Source organism: Hoplias malabaricus, chromosome 16, assembly GCF_029633855.1.
Source record: "Hoplias malabaricus isolate fHopMal1 chromosome 16, fHopMal1.hap1, whole genome shotgun sequence".
Lineage (NCBI taxonomy): Eukaryota > Metazoa > Chordata > Actinopteri > Characiformes > Erythrinidae > Hoplias > Hoplias malabaricus.
The window spans coordinates 3188908-3198647 of record NC_089815.1 but is presented as its reverse complement, the minus strand read 5'-3'; the positions used below and the strand labels follow the sequence as shown (position 1 = coordinate 3198647).

General features: G+C 44.7%; 1 protein-coding gene across 1 annotated transcript; it reads left to right on the top strand.

Annotated features, from left to right (window-relative positions):
* Positions 1–2702: 2702 nt before the first annotated feature.
* Positions 2703–6764, top strand: LOC136671624 (protocadherin-20). The gene is made up of 2 exons (XM_066647379.1): positions 2703–2833; positions 3424–6764. The coding sequence occupies exons 1-2, from the start codon at positions 2798–2800 to the stop codon at positions 6028–6030; spliced, it is 2643 nt and encodes an 880-aa protein (XP_066503476.1). The 5' UTR covers positions 2703–2797; the 3' UTR covers positions 6031–6764.
* Positions 6765–9740: the final 2976 nt, after the last annotated feature.

Genomic DNA, 9740 nt, shown 5'->3' with positions numbered 1-9740 from the left:
GCCAGAGCTGTGCGCCGCGGTGTTGACAGGAACCAGATGTCTGAAGTGTTTAATGCTTCTGGCAATTACACTAATGGCTACAAGCGCCGCCTGATGCCTTGGAACACCTTGATTTACAATAGCTTTGTGATAAGGTCCTATTTTTGGCGGCGGAGAGGTACATGCGGGGTGTTATAAAGTAAAATCATGCCCAATGTAAACTTACCTCTGAGGTTCCTGGGTGGGCCAGTTTTAGGACCTTTGATCCTACTATCAGGAGATCCCTGGTGATGCTATAGCCATCTGTATCTGGGAGTCCTGAAGAGCATTAATGGCATCTTTGGGTGGATAGCAGTGAGTGGCCTTCCCTCTTCTCCTTCTCTCAGCGTGGTACTCAGCTTTGCAGACATCTCTGAGTTAACAGAAATGGCAGAGAGGGTTCTCTAAGCAAGATGGAACTGTCTAGATGCAGCACATTGGCATAATTTTGAAAAGTGATGTGTTAGTTCTCTTCATTCAGAGGAAGCCTGTGGCATAGCATTCACCCGACAAACTTGGTAGCATCATGTGACTGTAGGAGTTAGGGAAAGTAGTTGTGGAAGTGGAAATGGCTAAATCTAAACAGGAAATTGGGTGACAATTCCCCACCCACCTCCTAAAAAAACCTGAATTAATTTTTCACATTGGTCAATATTTTGGCACACAGTTGTGCTAATAGTGTTGCTGCAGAACAGTTGGAGAGTCTCCGAGTCCTGGCTTCTATTTGGCCTCAGGTCACTGTCTGCAGGAGGTTTGTTGAGTTCTCCCTGTTTATGCATTGTTTTCCTCTGGGTGCCTCATATATAAAATGGCAATGTAGCCATCATGACACCAATTCCTATTATCCACATTAGCAAGAAAATTGAGTGTATCATTTGTTCATTCATTATCTGTAACCCTTATCCAGTTCAGGGTCACGGTGTGTCCAGAGCCTACCTGGAATCATTGGGCGCAAGGTGGGAATACACCCTGGAGGGGGCGCCAGTCCTTCACAGGGCAACACACACACTCACACATTCACTCACACACATCTACGGACACTTTTTGAGTCGCCAATCCACCTACCATCATGTGTTTTTAGACTGTGGGAGGAAACCCACGCAGACACAGGGAGAACACACCACACTCCTCTCAGACAGTCACCCGGAGGAAACCCACGCAGACACAGGGAGAACACACCACACTCCTCACAGACAGTCACCCGGAGGAAACCCACGCATACACAGGGAGAACACACCACACTCCTCACAGACAGTCACCCGGAGGAAACCCACATGAACACAGAGAGAACACACCACACTCCTCACAGACAGTCACCCGGAGGAAACCCACACAGACACAGGGAGAACACACCACACTCCTCTCAGACAGTCACCCGGAGGAAACCCACGCAGACACAGGGAGAACACACCACACTCCTCACAGACAGTCACCCAGAGGAAACCCACGCAGACACAGGGAGAACACACCACACTCCTCACAGACAGTCACCCGGAGGAAACCCACGCAGACACAGGGAGAACACACCAAACTCCTCACAGACAGTCACCCGAAGACTCGAACCCACAACCTCCAGGTCCCTGGAGCTGTGTGACTGAGACACTACCTGCTGCGCCATGTGTGTATAATGTTTTATAAAAAAAAAAATTAAATAATTTTTTGTGCACTCTGCATAAACATAATCTGGCCAAATGTTTGTGGATGGCTATACATCCTAGATTTCTTCAGGTGTAAACGTTGTATTTACAGTCTTTATCTGAAGAAAACTTGGGTTAGGGTAAAGGACTTTTGCCTGTGTTTAAAATGCTTTTATATTTCCCTTATATTTCCGGATTGGGCCCAGAAAGTAGCCAGTTTGATTCACATGACTGACAGGGAATTGTGGGTGCGTTATAGAACAGTGTTTTCTTCTTCCTCAACATCCACCGCTGATGTGCTCTTGAGAAAGAGACCTAACCTAAGACTGCTCCCCAGGCACTTGGGATGGCTGCCCACCACTCCAAGAGTTTTCGTGCTCACTGCCCCTAGTTCACTAGTTTGTGTGTTTCTGCTCACTGCCACATCCCACAATGAAAATAAAAGCATGTTTATCATGATTTTTATCATGTTTAAACACGTCTGTAATATCAGTTTTTTTCAGGTTTTATATATAAACATATCGTAGCCTTCTGGATAGACTCAGCATTAAGCCATTTACATATGTTCAAAAAATCTGGTTTATAAGAAATTATTAAAAGTGGAATGTCAAAATAAATTAATTAATTTAAAAAAAATTTAAAAATTCTGATGTAATGTGCCCATGAAAATAAATGAAAAACATCAATAACGACTTTCAATTCTCTCGTTTTTTTTAATGAATTTTTTAACTCATTTCCCACAATTTTATAAAATGACCATAAATTAAAAAGTTAAGCCACAAAAACAGCAACTACTTTAGCCACAAACTACTGACTATATCACGGACTGTTTTTAAATCCGACCTCCAACGGTCAACTCACGAGGTCATGTCACTATTCAGATTCAGACATAGATACGACTGTGTTAAATATGTAAATCTCTCTTTATACTCCGCCCGTTTTTTTTTTGGTCTCTGGTGCTGATTGGCTGATCCACGGGTGTGATTTGCATGTGGTGGGCGTGTCTGCGCGCTGCGAGCGGAGCGCCAGGCGCAGATGAAGCAGCAAGCACGCGACGGAGCACAGCCGCAGCAGCGCAGGATGCGTCCGCCGCACTAACCAACCGCGTCCGCTCCTCCAGCCCCGGACAGCGCGCGGACAACATGTCCCCCACACAGCCGGCCTCAGCCAACTTCTGGGTGAGTCTCTCTGCCTGAAACCCGCCTCCTTTAACCACAGCCGCGCTGTAAAGCAGTTTAAAACACGACCCCGAAGAGACACTGAGAGTTCAGTTGACCAAGACTTAAGCTGAGAATTGTTGAGCACAGCGACCATAGGCTTCCTGACGTGTTCTAGCAGGTTCCTCAAATAAACAAACTTGTTTTCCAATGTTACAGGTTTATTTGGGCGCTGAATATCTTTTATTCAGCCGTGTGAGTGATTACAGGTGGCTGCTGTAAGCCACATGCCTTGCTTCCTGTTCTATTGTATAAAAACGTTAAGTATATCATTGTAAATAACTGTAAATTAAACATAAACAAAAACCTGTGTGTAATATGTGGCTCTGGTTATTTATTATTATTATTATTATTAATATCATTATTTTATTATGATTGTTTATAATATCATTAAATAACTCTGTATTTTTCTATGATTATGTATTATATATATATTATATCCATGTGTTTTTAATTGATATAGAGCACCTTTCATTTCTTTATATTCTCCACAATATGTTCAAATACATACCATTTTTAAACCATGCTTTTTTTTCCGCTGTTTGTTTTAGGCGTTGTGCATTCTCCTGCTTTACACCAGCCCTCTCTCGTGCTTTTCAAATTTCAGCCATCTCGTCTACAAGATAAAGGAAGGCTTACCCAAAGGGACTCTCATAGGGGCTATCGGTGGAGACTTAAAGTTGGATTTCTCGGTTGATCCTCCTCGTTTGTTCAATCTGGAATTAAAGCAGATCAACTCTCAGTATGTGAACTTGAATAATACCACTGGGGAGCTGTACACATCTGCCCTGGAGATTGACAGAGAGGCTCTGTGTTCAGAATCCCACGAGGGCCAGGGCTGCGCTATCTTTCTGGATGTGATCATTCTGCCCCAGCAGTACTTCCAGCTAGTTAAGATCAAAATCATCATTGAAGACGTCAATGACAACAGGCCACATTTCCCGGTGGACGAGATTAGAGTGTCCGTGCCGGAAAACGCACCGGTGAATGCCCGGTTTGCAGTAGAGCAATCTGCCGTAGACCCAGATATAGGCATCCATGGGGTACAGACCTATTGGCTTGTGAATGACTATGGAGTTTTCACTCTGGACGTGGAGGAGAACGAGGGGGGCGAGCTGACGCCTTTCCTCATTGTTACAGAGTCCCTCGACAGGGAGACGCAGGCGGAATATTTAACTGATATCATTGCGGAGGATGGAGGCTCCCCTCCTCTTCTGGGTACTGCTACCCTTCGAATAATCATCACAGACATCAATGACAACTGTCCCAAGTTCACAGAGACTCAGGTGAACGTGACACTTTTCGGAAATGCAACAAAGGGCTCGCAGCTGGCACGCCTCCACGCCTTTGACCCAGATCAGGGCGCCAATGCCCAAATCACTTACGCTTTCAGCGAGCGGGTCACCCGAGAAACCAGGAGCCTGTTTCATTTGGACAAACTCACAGGGGTCATCAAGCTGGCTGGAAAAATCGACACAGACACTGGAAAGTTCTACAAGCTTGTCGTGCTGGCCAATGGGCCGGCCTGCATCCCCGATGTTGCTACAGTCACGGTCCACGTCGTTAAAGTGGTTTCGGGCCCGCCGGCCATCGTGCCACGCTACATCGCTCCAGAGAAAGATGGCGTGGTTTCTCTGAGCGAATCGGAGCCATCGTACACCCCAATTGCGTTTTTCACTATAAAGAATGTGGACCCTAGGCAAGGGGTCACGTGCCTTCTGGAAGGGCCTGGACCCTTTAGGCTTTTGCCCTATAAGCACTTAAAAAATGAGTATCTGCTAGAAACCACTGATCTGTTGGATTACGAGCAGCAGAAGGATTATGAACTGACCGTGACGGTCAGGAACACGCATGGCTCGGTTGTAAAGACCCTGGTGAAAGTGCAGGTGTTGGATGTTAATGACAATGCGCCTGTCTTTAGGCAGTCGCTTATTGACATCAAGGTTGAGGAGAACAATGCTCCAGACACGTTCCTCGCTAAACTCCAGGCGACCGACGAGGACAGCGACAGCCGGGGCGAGGTGCTTTATCTGCTTGGGACCGATGCTCCCAGCATCTTTCATTTGGATCGGGTGACTGGTGTTTTGACAGTGACCACATCTCTGGATCGTGAAGAGAAGGAGACCTATCGGTTTATGGTGCGTGCCGTTGACTGTGGCACTCCAAGGAAAGAGTCCATTGCCACTGTGGTGGTCACCGTACTGGACCGCAACGACAACAGCCCACGCTTCATCAACAAAGACTTCACCTTCTTCATCCCGGAGAACTTTCCAGGCTTTGGAGAGATTGGAGTGCTGTCAGTCACGGATGCAGATGCCGGGGAGAACGGCTGGGTGGCGCTGTCCATCCTGAACGGCAGTGACATCTTTGTGATCGACACAGGGAGAGGGGCTTTGAGGGCTAAGACGCCCCTCGACAGGGAGCAACAAGGAACATACTATCTCTGGATCGAGGCCATAGACGGAGGCAAACCCGCGCTGTCTTGTGTCACCATGGTTACCATCCTGCTGCTGGACGTCAACGACAACCCTCCCATCGTGTTGTTTCCCCAGTCCAACCAGTCCTACATGCTGGTTCTTCCCAATACTCTTCCAGGAACGTCCATCACAGAAGTGTACGCCGTGGACCGAGACACCGGCATGAACGCCGTCATCGCTTACAGCATCATCAAGAGGAGAGGTGGCGAGCCGGGCTCATTCGACATCGACCCGGACACGGGAAACATCACTCTCAGGAAAGCCTTGAGCAACAGAGGCCTCTACAGCCTGCTTGTCAAAGTCAGCGACCACGGGCAGCCTGAGCCACTCCATTCCACAGTCCTGGTCAACCTCTTTGTCAACGAGACCATCAGCAACGAGAGTTATATCCAGAGCCTTTTGACCAGGGAAGCAGAGATTGGAATTGAGGAGGTCAGACCACCAAACAGACTGGCCAGGGGTCCGGAGTACGCAGAGCTTTTCCCCTGCCAGCCAGTACTTATCGCCCTCAGCACCACTTGCCTGGGACTATTTTTTATAGTGCTGTCACTGACGGCATACATCTGCTGTAAGAGGCAGAAAAGGCATAAAAAGAAACGGTTAGAAGTGGAGATCCCTTTAAAAATGAAGACTGACATGCAGGCCATGGACAGAAAGCTAATGGAGCTTTCAAACATATGACCACCACCCCCCGTCCCCCGCACACACCCCACCCCCCCACCTTCCCAGACTGCTCTTACTGCCCAAACCAAACTGTTTACAAATGTGACTTGTGCAGCTTCTGATCTTTAGTTTAAAAAATGCATTGTAAAGTGTATATATTGTATGTATGTTTTATATAATTTTATGACAAAATATAAAGATAAAATATGCTAAAAAAAAAAAAGTACAAAATTTATCAAAAGCTAGTTTTTCACCCAACGACATTATTCTGTAATTTATTGCGAGAGCCGAAGCCGAAGTGGTGTCCTGAGTAATGTGTCAAATAGCTCTCTTTGTTTTAGCCACACTGACCTGTCTTGAAGGACAAACAATAGTTTAAAAAAATCTCTACTCAGTCACAGAATTCTGGATGTGTTTCCTGATATTGTCCAATACAAAGAACAAAGGAACTGCTGCATCGTGACATAGGACTTTGACACATCGGTTTCATTAGAGAGACATTTTTCCTGCATTCTTTACGTGGGATAAGTGTTTGTCTCTTATGGCCGTGCGATGACTCTTCAGTGCTTCTCCACTGCACAGGCGCCGGATCCTTCTCTGTCAACGCTCGGTTTGTCGGAGTCTGTAATGAGATTTTATTCTTTGTCCTTCACAGATCCTTTTCTACCAAAACAACCTTTTCGTTCTCAGACCTCACAACCCTGTGGTGTGTAAACAAAGAGTACATTAATATTAAAAGTGCTTTATTTTCTTACCACAACTATCAATTATTCCATCAATTCCTGCCTATTTTTTATCTGTTATCCATTATTCAGCGTGGCTTTCTTTAACAGGCTTCGTAAGTCCTAAATATTAACTGGGTACGGCTCCAAAGTGCGAGTGTGTGATTATTTTGGGCACCGTGATGGTGAAGTGCGAGACGGTCCGAAGAAATTACACTGAATACAGGCTCCAGCTATTAAGCTGATTAAAGGATGTAGTAAATAAGTAAGTAATTGGATAATTGTCTGGAGTAACAAGGTGGTAAGTACAGGCAAAAGTCAGAGACCACCTTAAATGTAATTAATTTTCAGGCCAAAAACTGATACAGTCAATTTGTGCATTTATTCGCTTCAAGAAAAAAAAGGCAGAAAACATAATTAACAGAAAATTAGGGCTAAATACATCGTTCCATAATTTGATAAACTGATAACTTTCAAAAGTTTCAATTTATTTTGTAAAGATTATTTTTTTCCTGTAATTTTCACTGTAAAATCTGTAAAGTTCATTCTTAGAAGTTGGTTACTTTCTTAAGATTTAAGAACTGTGAAATTTAAAAAATTTAGAGAATGTTCTTGTACTTACTGCAAAGTACCTGTTTGGATTTCGACTTTTGCACTATTTTTATTCAAAATAGTGCATAGCACTGGGTGGATTTGTATCTCACACAAATAACTGGCACTCAAAATAATTCCCCAGTCCTTTGGAGCTTGTAATACATAGATTTCCAAATTTAAAAAACTGTAAAATAAGGTGAAACACTTTAATCTTAACGCGATATTTCATCAGTGAAGTTTACAATTGATCTGGCAGCTGAGTACACGCTACACATGAGAAAATATAAGAAGTAGAGTACATATATTCATTAATACATTGATTTATCTTCTGTAACAACTTCATCATGGAGTAGATCCAAAGCCCACTCTCAACTTCGTACGCAAAGCAGGAACACAACCAGACAATTCCAACTACCAACATTTGTTTTTGGATTAAAGAAGGAAACCATAGTATCTGGAAGATACCCACACAGGCACTGAGAGAACACGTCAAATTTTGCACAGACAATGACCAGAGTCAAGGAGCAAACCCAGGACCCTAAGACCCTAGAGCAGTGTGGCGGTGACTCTACCTGCAGCGCCACATGCTGCCCCGTACAGAAATTGCAGTATGAATGTATATTGTTCCTGTCAGAACAAAAGCTTGTATCTCCATTTTTTTTATATGTTACATAATTTGAAAACACCTGCTGTTTATTCTGTGCTAAATGTTCATGACACAAGTCCAAAACTACATGGAATTAGATGAACTTATATGTGATAATAATGTTTTCCCTTGTTTTTAAGTATCTTTTGGCACTTTTGAAATGGGTGAATGTCTGTGAGGAGTGTGGTGTGTTCTCCCTGTGTCTGCATGGGTTTCCTCCGGGTGACTGTCTGTGAGGAGTGTGGTGTGTTCTCCCTGTGTCTGCATGGGTTTCCTCCGGGTGACTGTCTGTGAGGAGTGTGGTGTGTTCTCCCAGTGTCTGCGTGGGTTTCCTCCGGGTGACTGTCTGTGAGGAGTGTGGTGTGTTCTCCCTGTGTCTGCGTGGGTTTCCTCCGGGTGACTATCTGTGAGGAGTGTGGTGTGTTCTCCCTGTGTCTGTGTGGGTTTTCCCTTGTTTTTAAGTATGTTTTGTTCTGACAGCAATGATATGTGTTTGTTACCCATAAATCTATGCGCAGTACTGTACCGGTTTAGGAGAGACACAAATCAGGAGGTCCTTGAAAGTGCAGGTGCTACTATCATCCAACACAATCAGCAAAAAAAATGCTTCCAGCTGCAGCCACCAAAACATGCAAAGTTGTTCCTTAATCTGATTCTGCGAGCTTTATCATCACCACAGCCATCAGGTCACAAGCCCAAACCAATGACTGATGAGGATAAGTCAAAGACCATCGTTTGTGCAGTGTGCTTCCACCCTCATGTTCACAGAAGAATGTGTTATCTTCACTTACTGTTTACATACATTGGAGAGACGTGGCGGGAGATTTCCTCAGATCCACCGGGAACAGGAGCTTCTCTGAATATCTGGCATCTCATCCTGCAGATGAGCCTGGGTCATCACAGAACTCCACTAGATTGTGTTGAGTGACAGGGGCCTGCTTCCAGGGCAGAGACGTCTTTTATAATCTCTGGAATCTTTTTTTGGAGAATGATTTTTAGCACTGAAGCTACTGTTACGGGCCCGAACCTGTTTTTAATGCTGCTTTGTAAAACCCACCACACACTCAGAGATACCCAAAGCCCCACCAGGTTTAATTAACAGGTGGTTTTCTGATTTTACTCAGAATGTGTCTGAAATAGTAATTCACATTCTTTTTCCCTTTTTGTAGCATGGTGTACATTTGATGCACACAGACCCTGGTGGGAGGGTCTCGTCTCTGAGCATGTGTTCATATAATGAGAGCGTTTCTCCATGCACGTTAAATACATTTTAAAAAAATAACAGGAAAAAAAAGGCTCTTGGAAGTCCACTCCGCCGCCAGAAAGGAAATCCGCTCTCATATTTTTAATTAATATAATCAGATAAGGCGGTTTTCCCCAGCACTCTGTTATCAGATGAACTAGGACGCTGTTGGCGCCGTGTGAGAGACACATCATGACTCTATCTTGAACAACGAGGAGGGACAAAGACCGCTGTGTTGAGATAAAATGATACAATGAACTTCGAGGACACCCATCCCTCCCATATTTCTTCTGTAATCAAGGGCATTAATAGGGATTTATTTCTGCCCACGCGCTTTAGCAACAGCATCACATCAGCTCTTTGAAAGCTTTGTGCTTTAGCCGTGGTGCTGATTAGTGCTTCATCACTACTGAGAATTCTAGCTCAACGCTAGCAGGGGTTTATATCCCTCGAGGCTATTCTTGGCATTGAGCATGTCACCTAAGCATATATGCAGCAGCTCCAGAGATCCATGCTTTGCTTT